Source organism: Labrus bergylta, chromosome 6, assembly GCF_963930695.1.
Source record: "Labrus bergylta chromosome 6, fLabBer1.1, whole genome shotgun sequence".
Taxonomy (NCBI): Eukaryota; Metazoa; Chordata; class Actinopteri; order Labriformes; family Labridae; genus Labrus; species Labrus bergylta.
Window position 1 is genome coordinate 20,828,079 of NC_089200.1, and position 27,922 is coordinate 20,856,000.

The following is a 27,922-nucleotide window of genomic DNA, read 5'->3' on the forward strand; positions in this document are numbered from 1 at the left end:
TACTTTGACTTTAAAAAATACCTATAGATCTGAATGCACTCTCTTTCTTTCAACCCCTCTCTCTCTCTCTCTCTCTCTCTCTCTGTGTAACGCCTCCCCAGATGTGCGTTCTGCAAGTGAACGTTTCTGCGGTCTGCTAACAGAACATTAACTTTAAAGTCGTCTTTCGTCCCCGGCTATATGTGCACTATGCTGTAAGCATTGGCCCCCGTCCAGGAATCTCCTGCAACCAGCCGCTCATAAGCCGTCTCCTAACCGGCCAAGAATGTGGAAAAGCACCTTCAAAGAGAAAACCCCTCTGCAAGGTGTGGTTAAAGCAGGTACCTGAGTCCACAGGTGGACGTATTAGAGCAGATGAAACTGCTAACTGAAATCCCACACCTGTCTTAGAAAGAGAGACACAAAGAGGAGAAACAGAGAAGTGAGGATGAAAAGATTAAATTAGATCAGTGTGGGTCTTCTCTGTTATTCCTTTATACAGTTCTTCATGCATCTAAAAACCATCTGAGTCTGCATTCAATTAAAAATATAAAACAAAAGAAACATTGACTTTCCAGCCTTTCAGATTCTAAAAGCGTGATGAATGGTGCCCAACAAAAGAAGTCAAAGGGTCAAAGGGCAGAAGTGTCACAGTTTTACAACGTGAAACTGTGTTAAAGACAAGCTGATCAAAGAGACTCAGCAGAAACGCCCCAATCTGCCTCATCTGAACAGAAAATACAATGAGCGCTCAGGGACTGGGCTTCTTACAAAGCTGCCCAGTTCAAAAAAGTGAGCTCGGAGTGGTGAGAAGAGGAGTGGAGAGGAGGGGAGAACATGTTTCGAGGACAAAGAGTTGCTTGTCTGAGGTCTGTCTGCCGTTGGCCTGCAGGGAGGGGGCCCGCTGCCACTTGTTTGAGGGGTCTCCATGATAAATTTCCCACTACTTGACTCTGTCACACTGTCTTCCACTTGGACAATAACTGAGGTCACAGCAGAGTAGTGGAGTGTTGACACCGTGGCCTGCGTAGAGAGAGGGGCCACTTTCTCTCAGCATGACTCCCCTGCTCCACGTCATGGCTAACAATTCTAAAGAAATAAATACAACATGTCCCACAGTTTCCTTACTAAGGCCAGTTTATTTGTCACCATCAATCATGCACATAAGGTCTGATGATCTCGATACCGCAACACGGGCATCACCCTAATGTTTCACTGCAGGGTTGTAAACAGAGACGGACAGAGATAAATGTAATCCTCCTGAAGAGGAAACACATGACAGCATATGAAAGATTGTTCTTATACATCTTTTAAATGACTCTGTTGAAACCTGAAATAAACTTAACTCTAGGCTGCCTGTGTTATTCCACCTGAGTAACTGACTCTGCACTTTAGTTTGCAGTTTTTCTTTGAAGTGATCCGTAAATAATCCCAATTATATTATGCAATGAGGAAAAATATCACACACATCAGAATTATGGTGAGAACCATGCAAGAAAGTATAATAAACTTTCAGAGAACGGCCATACATGAGCTGAATGAGGTGATTTTTAAAATACTACAAAATAAAGTCCTCTGAATGTTGTTATTCCTTTTTTTTTTGTCTTGAACATCTTGAAGCTGCAAATGTTTACTGCAATTAAACAAATCGGATCCAGATTTTATTTTATTCAGTCAATATAAAACAAGTCTTAATTTGTTGTCTTAAAAAGTATAAACATGTAAAATAAAAAATAAACTACCGAGCACCTGTAGAAATAACTTATCAATCTTCTCGCAATCAATCTGAAATTCTGGCTTATAGGGGAACGACCATGCTGACAGAGGCAATATCCAAACTCTCCTCATGGGACTTTGTTTGAACATTAGAAGAACTTTCATTCTCTCTTCACTTTCTTTGGCTCTCTCTTGTGCAGCTTTACTCACGCAAACCTGTCATCCCGCTCTGAACCTGCTCCCTCCTTCTAAGTTGGATGTGTGTGTGAGTTTGAGTGTGTGTGTGTGTGTGTGTGTGTGTGTGTGTGTGTGTGTGTGTGTGTGTGTGTGTGTGTGTGTGTGTTCGTGTGTGTTGGGTAAGGGGGGGAACTCAAACCGTCCCACCTCCCTCTCTTTCCCAGTAAGAGACGCTCCAAACTTTGGGAGCAGAGCAAAGAAACTCTCCAAAGAGTTTTCAACTCGTGCTTCAGGACTGTACGGTGCAGGCAGAGAGAAAGTCTTAGAAAGAAGGAAACTGAGCCGCGGGGAGAGTCGGGAAAAGCAAAGAGGCGGAATGGTCCTCCAGCCGAGGTGCACATGTGAGCCAAGAGGCCACCGGTAACTTTTTTTTTTTTATTCTTCAAAGAAACAAGGGCAGAGCGAGAAGAGGAGAAATAAGTGAGAAACACTCTGAGAGCTGACTGTCAGGAGTGTCCTGTCACCTCGACACGATGGTCTGCCTGCTTGGGTTCACCGTGGTCTTCTTGAGCGCTCTCCTGCACCAAGCGGCACCCTGGGGCGCAGGCCGACCGGACAGACCGAAGCAGTGCGACGCACCGAAGTCGGTGAGTCAAAATTGTCCTTGTCATCAAGACAAGAACACAAATGTTCTAGTAAGATGAACGCGTGATCGACCCCTCATATAGATTTGAGTTCGACCCTTTCTGTTTGGTATCGAGCTTACACAACTGAGGGACACTTGTTCTCTAAAGGACTCTGAATTGTAGGATACTTAAATTACTTTTATTTTGAAAAATAATCTATAGGCTATTTTATTAAATAGACATATTGGTATATATATATATATATATATATATAGGGCTCTTACAGCAAGAGGGGAGAATTATATCTCATATCATTTTGTGCTGTAGTCTAATATGAGGTCAAAGGTTAGCCTCTTACGACATTTGAAATATAAATAAATAATAATAAATACATTTTATGTCCTTTGATAATAAACAGAAGCCTAATAAGATAAAAAAATACAAGATAGGCAGAAAATGAAACATGTTTCATTGCTTGGTTAATGTGGAATCCTTGTAAAAACGGAAGTGAATAACTAATGCAATAATAATAATAATCTTCATCATCATTATAATAAATATTATTAGATATCCTGATTTTTTTATTCTCTATACTGCAACGATAATTATAAAATTAACTGATTTATCATTACACTTGGAGTTCAGGTATATTGTTACTGGTCTATAAATTTACTGAATAGATCCAAGCTTTAAATGAAAGCAGTTGCCAAAAGTAGGCCTAATCGTTACCACGCGCCAACTTTATGGCTGTTTATGTGTCAAATGGGAAGTGGGGAACACCCACGGGTGACTTGTCTTCATTTGGGAGACTCTCACCGAAAAATCACACGCGATCGTGTTTAAGCGCAGCACGCGGCCTCTTTAAAAACATTTATCGGGCGTATTGGTAAAATGATGGATGTGGTTTGAATTCTTAACGGGAGGAAGTGCAGCAGAGCAGAGCAGAGCAGCCAGTTCACTGAGTATGTCTGTTTGTCTGTCTGCCTCCCTCACGCCGCCTCCACATGAAGGGGAAAAAGTCAATCAAACTCATGACTGCAGACATCACATCCAACACAAACGACCTCCGCAGCATAAGGCACGTTTTTAAATGTGACACTCATCATAAGGGAGCCGTTAGAAGATCACAGGCTTTTGTTTCTTTACGTCCTGTGTGCGGATAATGGATCTGTTGTCAGAGATCACTGAGGACGTCGAGCTCCTTCGCTTCATGTGATTTGTAATGCGTCAGTACAGTGGTCTCTGTTTTCTGTTAGGAGTAATTACCCCCATAAAAACGCAGCCCCGCGCGTCAAGGCTCCCAGAGAACGTCCATGGAGCTTGTAGCAGAGGGGATCTTAACTCTCCGAGGACCCGACCACACTTTCCATGTCGAGAAGTCTTCCTTTTAGGGTTGGCCTAAGCGCCTGGTTGCTGGTTAACAGCCATGCACAATAAAGATGTGCTATATCCTATTGCTTTGTCAGGTAGGCTATGACTGAGGATGTTAATGCGCCTAATGCCCTCAGACTGGAAATTGAGTGAAAAACCGAGAAACTACTGTTTAACCTTTTCATTTTATCTGCAAGGAAAAAATGGTCTCAAATTAAATACAGCCCTTTTAATTTACTTTCTGTAGAACCAGATTCTGCCAGAAATTTCTGCAAGTTCGTTTTTAGTTAATTGTGATGTTAAAAGAACATCCCACAAGATGACTTTACTCACTTTGGCAGCAACAGTTTACTTTGGCAGTGCAACCCAATTGGATCACAGCTGAAGGAAACCTTGATTAAATTTTAGGAATAAACATTTACCAAGAATAACTTTATTTTACAGTAATGGGTTTCATCCCTCACATGGCAGATTACAGAATGTCTCAAAAGCCAGAAGTCTGATATTGTTTATGAAAGATAAGTCTTTTTCAAATTTAAATAATGCCAACATCAAAGTCTTTGCACATGCAAAGCACATTTTCATGTGTACTTAATAACAAACATATTTTGTATGCAATATGGCCTCACGCTCATTTAATTTAATTTCCATTGGGACGTTGTTTTGTGTAAGGATAACCGCACTAGACAAACACTTCCTGTAATATAAATCATAAAGGACAAAACTGTGCTGCATTTAAAACTCTCAGCAGCAGATATCCCTGCTCTGGTGTAAAAAACAAACAAACAAAAGAATCATTGTGGGGTCATGACTGTGAGCAGGTTACTGTCAGCTTTTGGCTTTTATGAGCTCCAGTGCTGTATATTTGCACTTCAGCCTTGAAAATACTTTCCAGGCCGAAAGAAGCTTTGGCAAACGAGGTATGCACCTCAACAATACACGGGGGTCTGTTTACAGTCCAGAAGGCCCCTCTATAAACCCCCCTGCCTGCACCACAGCAGCCCTTGTAACACAGCCCCATGCACATAGACTTAGTATTATTCCCCCTGCTGTCATCTTAAGATGGTATTTCAAGCTTTAACTTGTTGACCCGGGAATATGAGCCAGTAAACAACAACAGAGGAGAAAAGTGTCAGCTTTGGTTTTGAGACATGCTGAATTGATCTGACATGATGGTTTTGATGTTTTGTTCTTTCCTTTCCTTCCTGCTTCCCAGCAAAGTGACATGAACTCTTTCCTATGGAGGGTCAAGCGTCCGCCTCCTCATCCACCCTCTTACTTATTCGGTACCATCCACGTGCCCTACACCCGAGTCTGGGACTTTATTCCCGATCAGTCGAAGCGAGCTTTCCACAACAGCCGCAACGTTTTCTTCGAGCTGGACCTGACCGACCCTCTGACCATCTCCAAGCTGACCAGCTGCCAGTTGCTCCCCCACGGGGAGAACCTACAGACGCTGCTACCTCGAGACCTGTACCGCCGCCTCAAACGCCACCTCGACTACGTGAAACACATGATGCCCTACTGGATGACCCCAGACCAGCGAGGACGCGGCCTGTACGCTGACTACCTGTTCAATGCCATCGCAGGGAACTGGGAGAGAAAAAGGCCCGTGTGGGTGATGCTGATGGTGAACTCGTTGACGGAGTGGGACGTAAGATCCAGGGGGACTCCTGTGTTGGATCTGTTTTTGGCTCAAGAGGCTGAGAGGATGGGGAAGACGACGGGGGCTGTGGAGCGGGTGGAGGAGCAGTGCCACCCCCTGAATGGGCTAAACTTCTCTCAGGTAAGAGGACTCAATACTTCTGTCCTTTTTGATTCCCTGAATGTACACTACTGGATAAATTGGGCAAAGAAGCCAAGCATAGAGGGAGTATGAGGACATGTACAATTGTATGCCCTGTCTCATTCTGCTGGTACTAAAGCGCCTCATAAGACCAGCAGGTTGAGCTCTAAAATCCTTGGAAAGGTTGAGTGTGTGCACAGCTTTTTGGTGTTGCACCCACTCTGAGAAAAACAGTCAGAGAATGTGGGAGAAGACAATATGAGGGGAAAAAAAAGTGATTAAAACCTTTCTTCTGGAGACAGCTTTATGGTTATGGATGTCCATCCACCTCACTAAACAAACATGCTCAACGGCTGAATCTGCACTGAGGGTGTCAGGTTGAGCACGGCACATGCAGAACAGATTAGAGAAGATGAGAGGAGTGCACAGATCTCGCATTCATTAATACAGACAGTCTGGCGGTATTGCAAACTTGGACATAGACAGTCAATTGGCAGAAGAACAAAATGACTTAATCAACTGACCTGATGAAAAAAACATTGGGGAAAATCTTTAATACATCTTTAATTTATTGTTTGATGAACAAGAAAACAAGGGAACATGATTTTTTTAACGAGTATTAGCAAGTTGGAGGTAATCTAAGCTCAAGATGGATGTGTGGGAGGTCCTCCAAATATCTGTGATCAGCTTTGACAGCATGAGGAGGAGGCTCTTTTCTTATTTATGTTCTGATAAAACCTTTGATTTACACTAAGAAGGAAAACATCTCAGTATGTGTACTCATGCGCAACCCAACACATGTGCTGTGCACGCATGGTGCGCCACACATGAAGGCATATTACAAAAAAACGCGAGGCTCCGTACATGCACACTGGTGGTGTAGTGCAACGGAATCTTTTGAGGGACTAAGCTTCCATGTGACATGTCGGAGGGGCTAATTTGAGAGGCAGTGGGCTCCCAGCCTCTCCTCTTTCATCAGCACCTCCTAACTACGCTGTCAAAGTCACACTGCATGCCCGGCACATGGCTGAGAGCTTTACTACCCCTCGAAATAAGCTCAGCTATGCCCACTGTGCTGCTAAGTAACAAAGAAATGAGCCACTAATGCCATTAAGAGCTTTGCATTTGTGTAGTGTGTTATGTCCTGTAGATGTGTAGTTTACTTATCTTCTCCATGCCTCATATGTCTTCTTAAACTATAAAGCAGTCTCACTTAAACTTCCGTAGCACTGATCTGTATTTAGTGTGGCAGGCTTGGCAGTTGCCCCTAAAAGCAACAATGTTTAAAATGACATCCTAAAAGGGTTTAGTAGTAGCAGAGGGGTATCCAACTTTGGAGAGAAGTGCGTATATCTCCTAAGAACTCCTATTCCACTTTTAAAGTCATAAGCTATCTTAAGAGAAAAGAACAGGCAGAGAAAAGAACAGGCAGGATGCACTGAATTTACAAGCGATTGTAACAGTTTTACGAGACAGGTGTTCAAATTCAGTTAACAGTTTTACTGCCATGAAAAATCAGTCAAAAATTGGACCATGGATAACTTAAATCTCACCCCGTCATAGTACAAGAATCTTTGGACCTTAAATCTTCCAACCCCTTCGTTCCATCTGTTTGAGAACAATTCAGAGCTGAACTGAAACTGACATGGAAACTATTATTCTCAATTATAATAATTTGTGATTTAATCTGAACACAATGGCTGATTGATTCCCTTTACGCTTGACTGTGAACGGGATGAGGTCAGAAGGAAGGAAAGTGGAAGGCTCAAAGACAAAACGTGTGGGTGGGAATCAGAAGAATAAGACACAGAGAGAAAGGCAGAGATAGAGCCTGATTTGTGGAAGCAGAAAAAGTTTAAAGGCAACACTGGGGTTGAAAATGCATGGGAGACTGATGTGCGTCATCTCACCGCCAACGTTAATCTGAAACATGAGCAAAGCTTAGAGAGAGAGATCTGAGTTGGGAAAGGTTCCAGAGCCAGACGGCCCAACATATTATTTGTTCCCAATAAAATCAGTTGCTTACAATATCCTGTAACACTGACCTCTGCATAAGGGCTCAGGAACACAGGTGATTCATCATGTGTCGCACTTGTAGGTTTCTCAAAGCCACCTGGTCCCAGTTGTGCCACTGCAGATGGTAGACATCCGGTCCTGAGGCACTAGTCCAGGTCAACAGGAAGTCGTTTTTGGATGGAAAAAGGTAAAGTTGATAACACTCTCTAGGATAGGGAAGGAAAAACAGGTGGAGAGCAATCTATCAACAATCAGTGTTGTCGAAGAAGAACTCTGTCCATCTGAGACCTCTGTATGTTATTTTAAAACCACAGCGAGGTGTGGATGTCTTTGTGAGAGGTTCATGAAACGAAGGCAGCTCTTGGTGCATGGCTCTTCTCTAGTTCTTTGGAGGCCGATGTAGGTTGACAGCTGGGCGGGCTGGCCAGTACCAAAGTCTTTGTGAGAAATGGATGCAGAAAGGAAAGTCTGTTAACATCCTGCAAGTTGCAGCCAAAGCTCCAGGAAGTGACTCCAATACTTTATGTTACTCCTACACATTATCTCCCTTAAGATTGGATCAATGAACTCCCATCAGGACTTGACAGGAATGTACTCTATCGACTGCTTTTGTAGATACAATATCTGAAAAATCTGAAGATGTAAGGTTTCGCAAGGTTTTTCGCATCACCTGCATCACTGTAGCTCAATGTGTTGACGGTACAGGCACCTTAAGGTTGTCAACATTTTTGATACTTCAATACTTTTGTATACAGTGTTTCAAAATGATGCAGTCTCTGTTATTTTAGTCATCGATAGTATCAAAAGTACAGAAGCTTAAGAAACGTCAGATCTTAAGTTATTTTATAACCCAAAAGCTACTGCAAGTGAAAGAGACAGTGTAAAAGAGTTGACTTGCAATTTCTGGTCATAACAAAAAAATCCAACCTGATATTGGGTGCCAAGGACTTCTATTTTCATTGCTGTACTAACAAAACATGTTTCCATATTGTTTAATTTTAACGAGCATCATTTGGAATATTTTAAAATTCTGGTATAGCGACAACTCTAGTTCATCTAGATGTTAAATATTATTGCTTTTAAGATGGGGAACAAAATCTGTGTAGTGCAACGCTGCTTTTGGGACATGTGGAGCTTGCTGCCGTCTGTGGGCCTCGCTCAATCCCACCAAATAAACACCTATATTTATTTTCCCTGGGTCGCATTGCAGCCGAGGCCACTGGCCCATGTCGGAGAGAAATTGCATCATATCGGTGGCGCCTGTCTCCTGGGCAGGGGTCAGGGGTCACGGCGCGAGGTGGTGGTGGTGGAGTAGGGGAGCAGCAGAGCGGTGAGGAGACTGGCAGTCTGCTGGGGTCAGTCTGGGCACTGCTGAGCAGGCAAGCAGCGCCCGATCAGATAGAGGAGCGGGTTCAACTCCTAAGCAGGAGTTTCCATCAGCTTGATTTATTTTGTGCTATGACATGTTTTAAAACTGAATGTATGTGTGTTAAAGAGAACAAAGAGAGAGAGAGAGAGAGAGAGAGAGAGAGAGAGAGAGAGAGAGAGAGAGAGAGAGAGAGAGAGAAGTGGCTGAATGTCAGGGCATGCCAGAGTTGTCATCTCAGGTCTGAAGAGGGGAGCTGGTAAAGATTTTAAGCGATGGGACGGTGGTAGGTGACAGAATCTGGTTTCCTCTCTGCAGGAGGGAGCTCTGTTTACTGCCTCAGTGACATCCTGACAGGTCTATTTTAATCAGCTGACCCCCCTGTACCATCCATCTGCTGGAGGAGACGTCAGGTGGAGACTCTGTTGTGCTGATGCCTTGGCTTCAATGCTGTGGTCAAAACAGGGAACTTTAAGTCCTGAAGATGTGAGCGAAATAGCACAATGGTGTACTTATTCATAGTAAAATAATACGAACTGTATTGACAGTTAGAGTTTACAAAATGTGTGTTTATGAAAATTTATACAGAAAAGTGCTGGGACAGCAACCACAGAATTTACACACAGTGTCTGGGCCAGAGATATTCCCTTTAACTGTGTTAGGACCCACATAGTCGATGCTTCCCAACATTCAATTTTACTCTTCAAGATATTCAATTCAATTTGATTTGTATTTTCTTTGGTTTTCAAATTCAAAGCATATGGCCTTAGGATACAAATCAGTACAGACTTAGAAAGTAAAACATTAAAAGTAAAATACTGCACACATGTACAAGGAGGAATGTTTCTCTCTTTACATACCCAGAGGTTTTTGGCTGTGCATGTCAGTGATTTGATGAGCATTTATGGTAAGCGGTGAATCAAATATCGTGAGCCCAGGGTAGTGAATGTCTCCTTAAGGCTGGGTGAGGGTTGCTATGAGAAACAGCAGTACCGAAATCAAAATAAGATTCTCATGCGTCGTATCAAATCATGCTGAATACTTTGCTTTGTGTTCTTTGGACCGTGTTCACCTAAACAGGACATCTTTAAAGCAAGGAATTAACATCCAACCTTGCCCATATCCAAATATTTACATTCCCTGTCGGGTGTGTAAGTTTGGGTTTGAAACGATATGTTGGCCACAGTTTGGCTGATGGAAAAAGCAACTCTTTGTCTGCACTCTGCTCTTCTTTACTCCGACTTCTTCACTCCTTTTGAAGATCTGCTAACTCCTTCTCTCTCACTATCCTTCTCTCCGAAATGTCCCGACGCTCTGACTGTCCCAGTGCTAACCCATTGCTCATCTGCACAACACACACACACACCAAGTGGAAAAAGAGGAGGAGAAGGGGAGGAGTAGATCACCTTTAAAGTGAGCTGGCGATGTGTATCCCCTCTTTAAGCGTGACATCTGAGGTTGTTTCACATCTAAGCTATAATTACCTGTGCAAATATGTGGAAAACTGCAAGGCAACACGTATCAGGGTTGATCATCTGGTGCTGTCGGCAGGCAGACGGCAGTCCCACTGTTGCACTAATGACTTAATAGGTCCCCTTAATGACCAAATAGCCTGCTGCCATCCAGAAGCACTTAGGCAATTATGTGCTGGCCAGAAAACTGCAGGCTGACAGCGATATGGAGGGAATGCATGGCGTGAAAAGGGCACTGTGCACCTGACAACTGAATAAATCAAAATTTCATAATATCATTTACCGGACTCATATTTTGTGAGGAACATAAGGTATCAGAAAAAAAACAAAAAACGTTACAGCTGTGATTGAGGTTGAAAGCAGAGAGCAAACAGGAGCTGACAGGAACCTGGAGCACTGTTGCTATGAGAAATGTTCCACTTAAACAAAGTGCAACAACTTAAAAGTGTTCTTAACTGGAAAACTTGAGTCAACACTACTTTCATGATGAATCTCTAGAGTAAGTCATTCAACCAAATTTTGAAGTTCTTCTGTTGAAATAGAAGTTAAATCAACAAACCAGTCATTTTGTGAAGATATAAGTTATCTCATGAAACTTGACATAAAGAGAATCTAGACCATAATGTTGTTGTATTACCAAATATGTTGATAGACCCAACAGAAGTCTACAGAAGCCATTAACGGACATGCACCCATACATCTTACTTCTTATGTTTTTCTGTGATTATGAGTCATTTCTGGTTGTTTTCTCGAGGTCTCTATGTATTCCTCCCATATCCCTAGAGTTGCGAAAGTAAAAAGGCTTTACTTACCTCATTAATGTGGGCGATGGCAGCGTGGCATGTCTGGTATATCACAGCATGTTGTTTTGTTTTTCTTGACGATGATCCCGTTATCACAAGAAAACCTGCTTTTTTATCGTGAGAAAATGATGAAACATGAATCCATTATAATAGTAAAACCAGCTTTGTCATCCAGAGATAACAAGAAAATGAGTGGGAAAATTGAGCATGTAAATAAAATGTATGAATGCATGTCTACTTAGGGCTTCTAGGAGTACACAAATAAGGAAAAACTTCCCTTCAACAGAGACCTCAGGTAGAACCAGACTCATTGGGGTACAGCCGCCTGCATTAACTGATGGACATGGCTTCAAAACAAAAGTTATTTTTTTCCAATATTCTCCAGAACTTGATTTAATTAAACAACTGCAAACTTTCAACTTCAGTGTGATCTCTTTTGCTCCTCTATAAACCAACTGTTCTGTCTTTAGGTCACAACCCTCTTCCGCTCCAAGTTCAGTACCTCAGAGACCTGAGCTAATGGCTCCACCACATTGTCACTGACCTGAGTGTGACTGAGGTAGTGAGTAAAGAGTGTCGGGTCAGAGTGCTCTTCCATACTTTGGCGTACAATGTGCCAAATCTTTCTCTACTTCCTTCGCCCACATTCTCCCTGTGGTGGAGAAAATGAACGTTTCTTTCTACTTCAATTGTTACGGTCTCAAATCACACTGCGGATCCATCGTCACTCCGCAGTAATCTTCCCTTCAAATAAGGACCAAAGCTGGCTGCTCTGTGAACGCCTACACAAGCACACACACACGCGCGCGCACACACACACACACACACACACACACACACACACACACACACACACACACTCTCACACACACTTAAATTGTACTTTGTTTCTGTGTAATTATTTTGTCATCCAAATAGTGGAAAATTGCAGAGAAGCAAATGATGTTTTCCTGAAGGCAGATAATCTCAAAGACACACACGTTATATTTCTACATGACATGTTTGGTCATCACAACAAGGAAAAAGCAGTAAATTTTGTAGAGCTGGAGGTTGTTGCCTATGGGAAGGGCAGGTAGTTTCCAGGCAGGCTGAGGTTAATCTCAGGTTGTCTGGGCCAGAGGCTGATTGATCACAGACAGGAATGTGACTGACTGATTTCCTCAGAGACCCTCTTGGCCCCTCTGGAATGTTGTTGTCTTTTGGGATGTCATAGTTTTATAACCTTTGTTAGGATCCTTGTATGGATCGGCCATGTGATGTGGTGCTGCTAAGGGTCAAGCTTTTCTTTTCCTGTTATCATTTAAATACAATTCTTCCCTGGTGTTTTTTTTTATCTGATTTTAATTTTGGGATGAGGCTTAAATGTGGCACAGCAGTTTTCATTTTGCATATACATAGAAGGGACATATTTTGAGGATATTGTAATTATTACAGTATGTCAGGTAGTTGGGTTTACATTATAGTTAAGGTGGCCTCATACAATATCTTCCTTACTGATTCCTGCAAGTTCAAGAGCAAAATATTTAATTACAAACTTTGCTCTAAAAACCCATTTATACATTTTAATGTTAAGCCCCCATTGGCTGGACAACACCATTTATCATCCCCATCCCAAAATCACCCTTTCACATAACATATTGCCAAATGAAACTGACTTTTCTGACTAAACAGGGCTAATGTTGGCAGAGGAAAATACATGTTGAAGTTAGGGGATCATTGTTTAGGTAAAAAAAAAACTACTTGGTAAAAATGAGACAAGTCAAAGCTAAGCATACAACATGTGCTGACACCACTGAAGCCAACAACTACCTGAGAAGAAAAGTTCCTCTTTCTAAGGAGTGCTGTGGGAACAACTTTATCCATAAACATTGACTTAACAATTGGCAACTGACATCCACTAAAGAATTAAATATAAAAATACTTCAGCCATAAAAATACAGTTTAATATTTCTTAATATAGGCAGTATAAAAACAGCGATATGAAGCCCAACGATGCCGGGCACCAAATTGTAAATGTTGACTTAAACTCAGCTAATTGAGAGAAAAAGGGTGGAGTTGAGGAATGCTGAATAAATATCTTACTGAAACACACCCATCTAACTCATCTAGCTCATAATCAAGATAGCAGACTCCAAATGATATAACCAACACACATAAAGCCTGTTGAGTTTGTGTCAAGGACAGTAACAGGATTGAGTTAATTTAAGCCTAGCCTCATTGCGAACAACAACAATGTCTAGCCTATCAGCCAAATCAGCCAGGCTTCTTATTATCTTTAACTGTTAGCCATAATATAATCAAAACCATTGAGTAATAAAAACAAATCCCCCAATGAACAGTTTTTAACAATTAAGATATAAGATATAGACATATTTTATTGTAAGAGGCTGTAAACATTAAAAATGGGACCAAAAGGAGAGTCTTTGGTTTATTGAGCCAGCACACTCAAGGAACTGTATTTTTTAACACCTAAGGTTGCCATTAGGTGCTCACAGATATTAAGAGCAAAAGAGTGGAACCTGAAAGGAAACCAGACAATTTGGTGTGTCAATGTTACCCAGAATGGGTGAACATGGAAAAAAGGATTGCCAGTACACCATGGCATGTGATTTTCCATGTCAGACGCTCTGTGGTCTGAGATGAACTCAGTCCCAGCCTGCCTGTGACATCAGCCACACATACTAACACACCTCTCACACACCAGCGGCCAACATTCATATAGGTGCGAGACCAACTGTGTGCACATGTGTATTTGTGTTGTGAAAGCTCGGCTTGTCGAGATTTAGGTAGCATTAGTGGGGCACTCTCACTGAACCTGCTTTTAATGTGAGCCATGAGTCCTCTGTGCCCCCTCTGCCCTGTCCCCGTTATACACAACCCAGAGGAGCACTTCAGCTCCGCTTACAACCAGCGCCTGCACCTCTCACCTTCCTGTGCCCCTCCTCTCCCATGACCTACGTGTTAATGCTCATTTTCACTTTCACAGCTTTTACCTGGAAAAGCCTTCAAGAAAATAATGATGTGTCAGTTGTGCTTTTTACGTTTGTTTATCCAGTTGGACTTGTGAGGAATATGTACGCAATTTATTTGGCAATAGTGTGTCATGCATTTTCACATTTGGATCTGCCCAATATTAAAACCTAGTATAATCTTGTTGATTTTGGTGTGAAATTATTTATTATTAGACCACTAATCACCGTGCAGCATGAGTCAAGATCATTTTAACTCTAACTCTGCAAATGGTAGAGCTGAGAATGACAAATATAAGCAATGACTGTTATTTAAGCGCTCTGTACTCCCATCATCAGAATTCCCAGCATCATAAAGGCTTCAACCACTGACATAATTAAATGTCAGTAAAATATAAGCCTCAAGACTCAAGTTTGGAACAGGTGAGCCCGTGCTAAATTACTCTTAGTCATTGAAAGGAAGCAGTGAAATTCATACTTGGCCTTGTAAAGGAATGATTTCATGCTTGTTCAAAAATAAAGCTATAGCTTAACTTAAAAAAAACAGTTTTTTTGTGTGTGTCACTAACTGAAAGCAAGACAGGGCCCTGAAGCTGGTCCCAAACTCTCTGACCAAAGCGAAAACTGCAGGTTGGAGCTCTTGAAACAAGGCTCCACTCGTAAACTTTATTAGGGAGCACATAAATTCTGTCAGCCGTCCTATCTCTCCCCCCCCCCCCTCTGTGCAACTGGGAGCGGGGACACCCGTTACACACTTCTCCATCTACGACTCCCTCTCAGTTGAACAAGCAGGGAGACAGGAAAGGCCAGAAGTGAATAAGGAAGATAGAAAAAGAAGGCAGAAGTAGGGCTATGGATGATTTGGTAAACATATCAAAGACAGCCTGGAAAGCAAGAGACAGGGAAGCAGTAGACTAGCTCTGGCTCCTTTAACAAGGGTTTAGACAAAGATGCTCTGGTACAAGCACAAATAGTTTTGCAGGGGTAGATTACTTCAGAGATAAGTAAATGCACAAACATTGAACTTTGCAGGTCAAACAGTTCGAGGCCCCATTCTGAAAAAATGTTGGTCTGTTCTCTGTCACATGACTCTTTATCCTATAGCCTGCACCGTCATCTATCTCTGATGATATAACCCTCATCAGAAACACATCATTTAATCCCTCAAGAAAGTTGTAATGTATGATCACAACAATTCAAGCAGAAAAAAAACAACCCCAGTGAAATTATCCCACCCCTGAGGAAAATTAGCATTCAATGGCTATGTTCTGTAGTTTAATTTCTTTTTTCTTTTTTTACATTTTGTTTGGCATTAAATTGAATGGGAATGATGATGAAAGACAACTGGCCCATCCAATAGATGCCTTTTGGTATCTATTCAGTATGTGAGTGCTGTCCCAGTTGCTCATAGTGGATGTGTATTTTGTTACACCCAAAAAAGCCTCAATCACCAAAACCTGCATTTTCAGAATAAGCCGTTGAAATCTTGGAGGGCCTGATTCCCAGTTATTTGGCTGCTTTCACAGCCAGTCCAACTTATTCTAAAAGAAGCAAATACTAACATTTCAAAACTGATCCCAAACCAGCAGCTGCCTTATGTGACTGTAGCCCTAATGGAAATCTTTCAGCCTTGATCTATAAATATGTTTTGCCCCAGTGTGCCCATATCAGCTCAAGGGATTTCAGACATTTGCACATTCAGACCTCTGTTTCACCTTTCAAATTAAGAGTTCCCAGAGCTTTCTCTGAGCCGGATTGACTGAGAGAGCTGGTTGCCTTCGACCTTGCCCTCTAGATGACCCCATCCCTTTGGCTGAAGCCCCAGTAACCCTCTCTTAACCCCCACTCCCTCCCCCGAGCTCCTATTGAACATGACTTTCTCCATTTCTTGGCTAGATTCAATAAGTCTTTGCAAATTTGGTTTGTCCAGATAAAAGGTTTAGTGAGTACCTGGATGGTTTCAGGGCTTTTTTCCCCACTTTAAAACGGGTTCGATATATATCAAGACAGAGATGGAAAGTACACTAATGTAATGTCACAATAATTTACTGAACTATTTGGCAAACTTTCCAGAATCTTATGTGAAATAACTTTGTGACTCCTTTCCATCTGGCATGTAAAATGGATTTAAAAAAAATCACGATAAAGTTGGCTGCCCTTCAGTTGACGTGTGACCTGGTCAATCCTTTCCACGAGAGCAAGGACGAAGTGAAAAAAAAAAAAGAAATATAAAAAGGGATTATGAGAAAGAGAATTTGACGAACAGAGACACAAGGGAATTGTGGAGAAGCAGAATAACCCCCACAGAACTCAGGTGAGAAGGGAAAGTGAGGAAGGGAAAATTAAACTGTTCATTTTGGGGGTTCTGGAAAAGAGAAACGCAACAATAACACAGGAAACCTCTTACTTTCTGCACTCAACAGTTTCCTCTGTGCCAAAATAAAAAAGACAACAATGACAAAAAAAAATCAAGTATGCTGCTGTGAAGCTCCTCTCTCTTCTTCTCTTTTGGTTTTCTGAGTTTTTCCCCTCCTGCTTGCTCTCATCACGGCCAATTTCACCTGCCAGTCAGCAGCGCAGTTTTTCCATCACAGCTCTTCTACCTTTCCCAAGGCATACACTCTGTTGGCGTCCACTGGAACAGTTTAAACATAATATCAAACATATGGCAGAGTTTATGGAATGTAAATGAGATGAGAAATCAAATTTACTCAGAGAGCTGTAGCGGGACTGTGGTCTCTGAGGGGTGCCGATGTTTAGGGAGTCTAAATGATGGGCAGCTGTAATTACAGCCACAAACTGAGTGGGGGGATTGAGGTTGGGAGGGAGGGGGAGGGACGAGTAAGAGAGCCAGGAGAAGAAGGAGAATGGGGCAGAGGGTCCAGGTGGGGGGTGGGGGGTGTGCGTTAGGGAGAAGTTAAGAAAGAGTGTCTCTCACTGCGTGGCTCCTTGCTCATTTTTCTTCCTTGTTCTTGCGGGTGTGCATCATGTGACGATGTGTAATTGGCCTGCGGTCACACCAGAGTTGTGCAAACAGATTAGCGGGGAAACATGTCAGCCTGAGGGACTACCGAGGTTGAATGTGTGTGTTGTGTGAATCACAGATGTGGGATTTTGTTGGAAACGGTTTGATGGATTTAAACCTGTATTAATTGAGAACAGGTGGGGTGATTGACATGGTCACAGACAAGTTTCTTGTCATTGGCATGTGGGGAATCTTTAGCGCTTAAAGGCAGAATGTACAACATTTTTACACATAGATATAGCAGAAATCAAGTACATCCTCCGTAAATAACTCTGTGAGTCATGACTGTCTGCAATGAGTGTGACGAGCGAGTCCCGCTGTCTGTGATGTTGTCTGAGCCGTATTTACATTGTGCTAACATGGACGGGTAGGCCGGCGGGCTCATCCTCTTGCGTGTAAAAGCTGTGAGGGACAACAGAAAAGAAGAATAACATACTGTACTCAATGCTTATTTGAATGTCACATAAATGGTCATTCCATGTAAATGTACACTCAATGTGAAGCTACCAGCAAACTAAGGAGCTACCATTTCCTGCCAACACAACAATGCAGCTCGAGACAAAGACAATTTTGTCCGACGCTTGCACTTAGTGCTTAATTATGGTGCGTTCCAATTTGATAACTCCTTTGTGCAAACGCTAGGGTAGAGGGGTTGGAGGTGTGTCGCTGTAGGAGAGCGGAGGATTCAGTGTTGTCGCCAAACAGCAGTTTGTTTTGGTTTCATGCTGGTGCTCAAGGGCGACATCTACTGGATCAAAAAGTTGCACATTCTTCCTTTAAATCTAGAAATGCAATTACACGTGCTCTGAAAAAGGCTGATTTCCTTCATTTGCAATGCTTAATTGTGAATGCTTAAATGCCTGATTAAATAGGTTCACTACACTCATGTATTACAAACCTGCAGGTGTCTAAGGACACTCAAAGACACAAATCCTGGTTTCCACCATAAACACTTTACTGCACCACTTCACAAAATGAACGGGTGGTTAACATGTGATCAGCCATGTTTTGACAAATGTTTGACAAATGTTAAAATAGTAAATTGACTGAGTGCTAAAAGTGCTTTTCCACTACATATCACATTCACCCATTCATACGCATATTCATTCACTGATGGCAGATGATGCAATGTAAGTGCCCATCCATATTAATTCATCCCATTTCTATGCATTCACAAGCTGCTGGCTATGTCATTATGAGCATTATTATTTTGGGTCCAGTGTCTTGCCCAAGGACACTTCGACATGTGGACTGCAGAAGCTGGGGATCAATGCACCAACATTTTGGTGAAGTCGCCAACAAACCCACAGCTACTATCCAAAAAGGCTAGCTTTGACAGCTTACATACACACATAGACAAAGTTACATCTTAATTATGTCATTAGAGGTAATGTTACAGTTCTACGCTTGTAGTTTAATGACAAATACAAAGTTTTAGGCTAGAGCCTGCCACAAATCAGCTAAGCTTAGCATGAAGACAAGATATTGAGAAAGCACCTCTGCTCCGTCTTTAGTTTTAAAAATCCACTAATCAGCACATCTACGTATAGGTATCTATAAAAACTTCTTATCTTATTATTCATGGAAGAATAGAGTGTAAAAAGTTGTACTATTTCTTACTAGGAAGATGTCTTCTAGTATTAAATATTAATAAGATATGCTGGTTGGTGGACTTGCTGGCTAAAGGTTTCCCCCCACTTCCAGCCCTTATTTGCCATTACAAACCCACAGGCATGAGAGAGACAAACTTGCCATCTGCCACACAGTAAGAATGGAAGTAAGTAATTTTACTATCCAAAATGTCAAACTGTCCTTTCCAAGACCCTGTGATTCCTCTGAGAATTGCTCAGGGTATTCAGGGAAACTTCATTGTTAAGATGTAATTATAAGCCCTTAAATATACAGAAAAGAAAGACACTGTCCCATTTAGCTCAAGTACATTAGTGTTTCAAGCTGAAGGAACAGACAGACATGTGAGTTTAACTTGGCGGGAGAAAGTCGGTGTGTAAGCAGACAAAGTTATTGCTTTCTGATGCCCCTGTCAGCTCTGTGCCAGACCGCCTGCCTTTGGGAAGTAACACCATCCCATAATACACCACCCAGTGTGGCTCTACCATATTTTTGCCCTGAGTTACTTTCAGTTACTTCACATATTGTTTTTTTAGTTTTTCCTTGTCATTTTCGAATTCTGTTACCTCTATAAAGATTTTATTAGTTGTACGATATACAGCAGCTGTATTCATTTTTGTTAACTTTTCAAACTCATGGTTAAGAGATCAACTAACCATTTCAAGCTTTGGATAGCTATTATTCTGTGCACAACTTTACTTTGGAGACTTTATAACGTTGAGATGGGTTGAAGAGGGGTTGTAGAACAAAAGAGTTGAATTTTGTTGGCAGTTATTATTGGTTGTGATTGACTTAAAGAGCCCATGTTATGCCCTTTTTGGGGTTCATATATTTAATCTATGTACCTACTAAAGTATGTTCACAATAGCTAAAGTTAAAAAAAAGTGTCTGTTTTCATGTTCTGCCGCTCCATGCACCGGCTCGCTTCTGATTCTCTCTCTAAGGCTCTGAAGTGCCCACGTTCAGAGTCCCCACATGTGCCAAGTCTGATCTGATTGGTCGGCCTGTCGGCTCTGCCGTAATTGGTCAATTGTGTTCAGCACGGTTCTCGGAAATGTCACGCCCCTTTTACCATATTGGGAATGCAGCCACTCTGGCTCCAAAGGGAGCAAAAACATTAACACCTTAGCACTACTGTGCCACAACGAGCCAATGGGCTTAGATCAGTGATATCACACTGACAAGACGTCACACTGGAGGACATAGGAGAAGCCACGTTTCCGCGGACTTTGAATTTTTGCACATAGATGTGCCTAAACATGCACAGGACACTTGGAAAACACAACAAAGAGCATATAAAACCAGAAAAAGAATAATATGACCCCTTTAAATATGACTATTGGATCTGACTGTTTCAGAATATGTCCAGTTTTTGTAATCCTGGCCCCAGTCCTGGCCAGAACAACTTGATATGGACATACCTGCAATGTTAATAATGCCTGTTCGTTATGAGTTTCATCTGCCTAGTTTTAGCAGGACTCAATTTGTAGGCCAGATTAATTTACTGACTCCAAAGCATAACTGTCCTGTACATTATAGCACAGTTTTCTTAATTATTCAGAGGGAAAGCCCTGGTTTTCACGCTTCAAAAATCTCTCATCTACAAAATCTCTGAAAGAAAATAGCATTGATTGTATAAGTATTACAAACACAGACTGTAAATAACTTTTTAAGAGGGCACTTTTCCACTGGTTTTGTCTGGTCATCTCCTTATTCTTAACAGGGGAATCTGTTTTTTCCATGCATGCCATCTGTCTGTGTTGTTCCAAACTTTATTGTTATGGTGTGTCTGCTAGTGTTGAAGGGCTTCACAGAGATGTTTCCTTGCCACTGGTCTATAACGGATGTTGCCTTCGCAGGATCTGATAATATGAAAAATATGGACTCAGTGCAGTGTGAGCCAAGCTATGGTCTGGATCGACATGAACAAATCCCATGTTTTTGATGGACTTTGCTGCTGTTGATTCTCTCAGGTAATTGTGTCAACGCCTCGGGGGTCGACAGGCGCTTGACAGACAGACAGTGCAAGCATGCGTGCCATTGTTGACAGCCAAAAAGCTTGATCTTTGTGAAAACCTCACAGACAGAGAGCGAGTATTGGAATGGAAACACAAGTTTATTTTATAAGCTTGCCAATATGCAAAGAAGAGAGACACAGAGAAAAAAAGAGACGGAGACGGAGGCCAGGCCACCTCAAAGCCTCTGTAGTCAGCTGTGGTGACGGCCAACCCAAGCACTCGAGAGCAGTGTGAATGGCTTTTTAATGCCTGCTAACAGCCGAGGTATTTAGCGGGATGGATGGATGAATGAAGGGAATCCGCTGATGGATGGGATGGATGAAGAGATGATGAGAATGAAGACAATGTTTGGACATGTGGTCCCAGATGGCCACTACTGCAACACTGAGCCTAAAATACAGTCTCTTTAACTGTTGGACAATAACTGTGCTGGTAGTGATCAGAGCTGTGGTGTTCTTTCTGTCTCCAGCCGCATTTGTCTTGGTTGTGTCTCAGTATTTTTTTTATTGGTTCTGTTATTTGTTCTGTTATTTTTGCCTGAGACTGACACGAATGAAGTCTCAATTATATCTTATTTCATGTATTGCTCTGCTATCTAGAACAGCTAGAGATTATCTACTCACTCAAATTTGATTTATATGCTGCAAAGAAATGTTGTCCAATACAAGTATTATAAAAGTCCTACACATACTTTATCAATTACAATCCAGACCAATTTTCACCTTTTTGTGGAAATGGACAAAGAAAGGAATTGGTTTGTGTCAGGCAACTTGAACAGTGTTATTGTTCAGTCTTGGCCTTGAAAAAGCTAATATTACCGTAGTGTTGATGAGGTTGGCCTTGACAATAGCTTTAATGTGTCCGTATCGTGAAGGAAGGTGTAGGAGTATAGTGAAGGAAGGTGTAGGAGTATAGTGAAGGAAGGTGTAGGAGTATAGTGAAGGAAGGTGTAGGAGTATAGTGAAGGAAGGTGTAGGAGTGAAATTATTACCAAATTATTTTGTCCTTGAAACAATTTCTGTAGATATTATAACATGATATGACTCATCATACTGTGAACATGATTGAAAACAGGGACAGCAAAATCTTTACATGAAAATCTTTATGTGTGTGAGTTCAACCGCCCTACAAACTTCTGTATTTGCTTGTATGTACATGACTGTTTAGGCCACTGCAAGACTTTAATATTTTCAAAAACGTCATGACCTCTAAAAGGGCTTTATAATCAACAATGGTGTGCTTGCTCTGGAATAGTAACTGGTAATTCCCGCTGGATGAAGAATCCATAAATTACATACTGTACTGTGTTAATCCACTAAGAAAGACGTTAACTCTGATATAAAATCAGTTAATCTTGTTAATATAATTAAATGAAGTTCAAATTAACTGTAACGTTAACTGGTATTGTAAAAAAAAAAAAAAAAAACATCAGCTTTTTGAAATGTCATTAGATTTGTGTTCTTTAGAGGCCATTATGACTGAGAAAACTCAAAATGACGTGTCTGTATTGAAAAGCTACAAATAATACAAACTTTTTTGATAAATTACCTCCCCTGGCAGCCCACCTTGGCCATGGTGTGTTTTCTCCTTATCACAGATATTTGCACAATTGCTGTGTATAAGTATAACTCATGACAAACATCTCTTGGAAGCGACAGTTCTTGGGATTCTGGCCATATAAACCATTTTAAGATCCATCCAACACAGAAGCCACAATCTACCCATCTTTCAGACCACCGGCACATTTTACACTGCTTTTCAGCTGTTTTCTCTGCACCTATTCATGAACCTTTCAACAACTCATTTGACCAATTAGGAACTTTCATTCACTACTCCTAAACTACTATTGGAGAGGCTCTCTCTATGACCGGCATTAACATGATCCAGATGTGTCAGATGAAAAAAGGGTTACAACAGGGCCTGCAGTCAGGAGCAAATGAGGTCAGCTGACTTGAGTTGGTGGAATTGAATTCAAGCTATGAAAAGGATGTTAAGGGAAACCAAATTTACCTGAAGTGAAATGTTTCGATAATCATTTTTCAATTTAACGTCCATGCTAAAAATTATTTAAAAAATTAACACTGATAATTAACGATTAACAGACATGTGCCCAGATCTGGCTGTTCCTAATATTGAGGAGAACAAATCCAGTTAACTAAATGGTAACACAACTTCGAGAGTATCCAACTGCCATGTAGTGACGTATTTCCAACTAAAACGGTAGCCTATAGAACCAATCACAAGTTAGAAGGCGGGACATAACATTGTAATGACTTTGATAAGATCATTAGCTTTGACAAGAGGATTAGTTAATGATCCTGAGTGCCGGATGAGACATTTGACGTTTTATGGGAACACAAAATACAATGATTTTGATGTGAAAATGATAATGCTGAATTGAGATGTATTGGCAGATAAATGAACTAGAACACAGGACTTGTGATAAAAACCTGGATAATGTATTTTTCACTCACTCACTCATTTATTGAACAACAAAGGATTTAAAAAAATCTTTTCATCTGCCTTGAATTAACTATCAGTCCAAATATATATATAAAAAAGAATTAAAACCTATAAAGAGCCAGAATCTATTTTATCATGTTTGTCGGAGGAGGTACCCCGATGTAAGAAACTGGTCAGCTCATAAGCCACACACACTTCACTATCTTACCTCAACCAGGCTGCTGATTACACAAGACGGCCCCCAACTCAAACAAAAGCTGGCCGGCTCCGTGGAAACCCTGGGAAGAGAAGATGAGAATGATGAGGAGGGGAACGAGAAAGAGAGAAGTTACAGGGGGTGCTGAAAGAGGAGAAGGAAAACAAACAGAAGAATTGAAAAGAACTCTTTCAACAAGGATGGTTTCTACAAAAAGAACAGCAGCTTCTTTTTGGCTTACAACCTGTAGAGTTGGATGGGTGAGAAGTCCATGAAATATATTTCATTATTTTTCAAGTATGCATGTTACAAAGTAGTCCATTATTTGCAGAATCAGTCACTCTGCACATTTTATTTGACCAAAACCTGAAAGAAAAGATAAGTTATTTATTATGAAATGTTTTCTTGGATGACATGATACCAGGTCATTAATGTTCCAAATGAACTGAAAGAAAAGACCAAACCCTGAATCTTTCCAGCCCCAAAGACCCAATACTGTTTAACTCTTGCCGTTTCAGATAAACTTCCTCACACACACCCAGGACAGTTTGTCAAATCCTTCAACAGGTTCCATAACAGAAATGGATGTAGAAAGTGTAAAGCCTGGTTTAAGTCTGCTAAATATTTTCGGTATTCCATCCGTCTTCACTTTGGCTAAACTTGGACGTCGCGGACAGTGGAATTTTTTTTGCCTGGTTTTAAAGCCAACTTTTGGATACATTTTCGGGAATTTCTGTTGAAATAGCGGACGTTCTCCCCCTGCTTCGAGTAATTTTCTTTCTTTTCTTTTACAAAAACTGCTTATCTTGGATTTGCTGCAGTTGTCATTGTAGCGGTAATTTTGGATGAAATCAGTTTGAAGGATGTCTGGTTTGGGGCTCAGCTTTGTTTCTGGGGCAGCACTGCCCACCCAGGAGGACCTGCTGATCTGGCTCATGTAAAAAGCAACTCTATTCCACGTTCTCCCCCAGAGAAACACAAATAAATGTCCTTTAATCAGCAGTGGGTTCTTCAGGGGGCTTATTTGGAAGGAATGTTATTGAAACTCAAAAAGAAAGTTATTCATAAAGTAAATGTGCTTTGGTAAGCTTGACTTCCCTCGTCCACAGATAGTCTTTGAATTATCTGAGGGTGATTATGCAGATGTTTATATTGGGGAAAAAAACATTGGAGGGGGGGCTTTAGAATAATTCAGGGACAATCACACAGCACCAGAGGTATTTCATTAAATGATTTAACGCAAACTCTCTGATATAATGAGAGGTGGTTGGCTCTGGAATGCGGAGGGGAAAAGGTCCTGAGTTCAGCTCCTCTGAAAGGGGATCCAAACCGCGTGCTAACGAGAATGCCAAGCCTAACAGGGACTGACAGCTCGTCCAATGAGAACTGCTGTGTGTGTATATGAGCGAGGGAGAGTTTGTGGGGGGGATTGGTGTCGGAGTGTGCCAAATATCTGTGTGCATTTATTATGAGAAGGCAAAACATCCCCAGTGAGGCTTAATAACACTTGTTTTTTTCCACATGAATGCATGTAAGAATGCTGATGCATAAACACACATGGGGATGAGACACAGACGCACTATCTATGAGAGTCAATCAGTCGGCAGTAATACTATAAGGATGTTTCTCCTCCGTCTCCACCTTGCTCCATCATGGCCGCAAGAACTGATTTTCTGGGTTTGGATTGAAAGCAGATGGGACAGAGGGTGGTGAAAAAGAGACAGAAAGCAAGACATGAAGAGGAATAAAAAGGGTTGAGAGACAAGACGCCAAAGAGAAGGAGAAGGTAAAGAGGTCACATAGGATACTAAAGAGAAAGTGAGAGGGAGGGAGGGAGATAAAGGCAGCCGAGAGGTCAGGCAGGGAGCGAGGGAACCGTCAGCCATTTTCACATGAAAGGAATCCAACCAATCCCCTCAATGATAAACATGTGTCTGTGTCTGTGCTTTGTATGTGTGCTTCTTAGCGTGTCTGCGTTGTTCACTGTTACAGACACTTCGACTGCTGACACTGACAGTGCTGATGATGATATACACTCTCACCCACACCCACACACACACACACACACACACACACTGACACCTCGTCTACCATTGTGGCAACAGGCGGAGAAACGTACCGCACAAGTGTTGACTGACACAAGCCATCAAACCCTGAACACATCGGCAGAGCCAGATCCAAAAGAATTGCATCACTTCTTCTGCTCTTCAGTCTTGTCCTCACCTGCCGTCCAACTTGCTGCTCACTTACACCCTCGGGGAGCAGAAAAAATAACTTAAACACAGCATGAAATAAGAGCCACAAGTAACTACAACAAAGTCCCAAACAGTAATATCAAGACAAGAGGAGAAAATGGATGTTGCAAAGAAGTTTGATGACATTTTGTAAGCTTGCAGAACACTGTTTGAAATATATTTTCCTTCTGTGTTGGATATGGTGCAGACAAGCTGATTTGCAGTTGGATGAGCTTATTTGGTTTTATTCAAATAGCATGAAATTACAACATGCCACAATGATGGCAGCCTCTGTTGCATGGCATCCACCTTCCTGTCTTTCTCTTCAACATATTCTTTTAGAATTGTGATATCAGCAAAAACAAAGTATGCTTTTCCAACCAATACACAGAAGGCACTTGGTAAATATACTCCTCCCCAGCTACCATATCCTTTGATTCCCATGAAATGACGGATCAGCCCAGAGTTTCACAATCATGACATTGTTTGACATATTTTGTCATACTTTTTGAGACTGATCATCTTAATTAATTTATTTAATTTGCGTGTGCGTTTTCTTTGGCAAGTGCATCTGAGCTTTCTTAATTGGCACACTGCTCTAAAAAACTAAAATCAACATACTGTAATGGTTTGAATTTCCAGACTTCTTTTATAGCACAACTCCTACTGGCATCCAACCTCATATGACTCACATTTGTCCGAGTTGGTTGTTGAGATCAAGAAACTTCAAAGTGATATTGTTTATAGTATTTCCCCTCATAATTCTTCGGGTTTCTTGTCTCCTTACCAGTCCTCTTCATCACCTCCTCACCTCTCTCTCAGTCCTTTAAAAACGTTGCTGTAAAACCCTCAAGAGAAAGAGGCTGAGAGAAAGGCCTCCTGTAGCTCTCTGTTGACTCACCCGCCTTCTTGGAGCGTAGCCATAGCATCTGCAAGGCCAGCCTTAAATGAACCAGCTGGGGGTGTTGATAGGGTCTAGGATGGTCATTGAGGGAGAGGAAATGGGGATTTTGTTTTGGTGGGGTAAATATTCTTAAGCCTGGTTCTGTTGTTCAAATGATTGTGTCCCTTGATTGCAAACATTCGCTTCACTTGGCTTTTCAAGAAACTCTTTTTGATCCCACATGTGTTTGTATGTGATTGCATGTTTATACCAGTGTGTGTTTCATTCTGAGTTGCTTCTTTCATGGTATTTTCTCAACAATGGCTGCGGTGGACCGTGTATTTATTTGTAGGAGCCACAAAGTACAACCTGTCTTCTCCATTCCTCTGTTGTAAACCCTAAATGTGTAAGAAGGCATCTGTCAGTATAACCCCTGTGTGTGTGTGTGTGTGTGTGTGTGTGTGTGTGTGTGTGCGTGCATGTGTGTGTGTGTGTGTGTGTTTGTTTCAGGCCATTGAAACCACGGCTACTCACCCATAACCACACACTGATGATCGGGTCACTGGCACACACTCATGCATGAAGGCGAATACATAAACACACACACGTGCGCGCGCACACACACACACACACACACACACACACACACACACACACACACACACACACACAGTTTCCCTGCTTGAAGTGGCCAAAATTATACTCAATCGGCTTTGACAGACATTGTTTTCAGTGGCCCACAACTCAATAACATCATGTTCCTGTGTGTCTGTGTTTTTATGACACATTCTCATTTTCAGCTACACGTAAGGGCCTCAGACTCTTTTAGCACTTAATTAATGTCAAAGGTGATGTGTAGCTGGTACTAAACCAACAGTGATCTAGTAAAATCCAAGTGTTAATTAAGATAGGCTTTGGCCTTGCAGGGAGTATAGTGAGACGGAAATTGAGAGCTCAGTGAAAATAAAAGAAGGCTTGTGCGTTTACACATTACCATCAGAAACAGACACATAAATATGCAGGGACTGGGGCAATTGTTTTCAGGTCCTGTTAAAGCACAATGATTATGTTTAGAACAAAAGTTGGTAAAACAGTGGTCTACTTTATAGCTCCGAGGGGTATCATCTTGAACAATAAAAACTAAATAAATGGAAACTCAGAGCAGATTTGATGAGGAAAGTTTCCTCTGTGGT

The 27,922-nt window shown here is 41.6% G+C and overlaps 1 protein-coding gene across 1 annotated transcript in view; it reads left to right on the plus strand.

The window, feature by feature from the left end:
• Positions 1–1,880: 1,880 nt before the first annotated feature.
• trabd2b (TraB domain containing 2B) overlaps positions 1,881–27,922 on the plus strand; it is a 66,207-nt gene continuing 40,165 nt past the window's right edge. The window contains exons 1-2 of the mRNA XM_020647624.3: positions 1,881–2,519; positions 5,086–5,655. Of these exons, the coding sequence (XP_020503280.1) occupies positions 2,406–2,519; positions 5,086–5,655 (684 nt within the window). The 5' untranslated portion in view covers positions 1,881–2,405. The remainder of the gene's footprint in view (positions 2,520–5,085; positions 5,656–27,922) is intronic.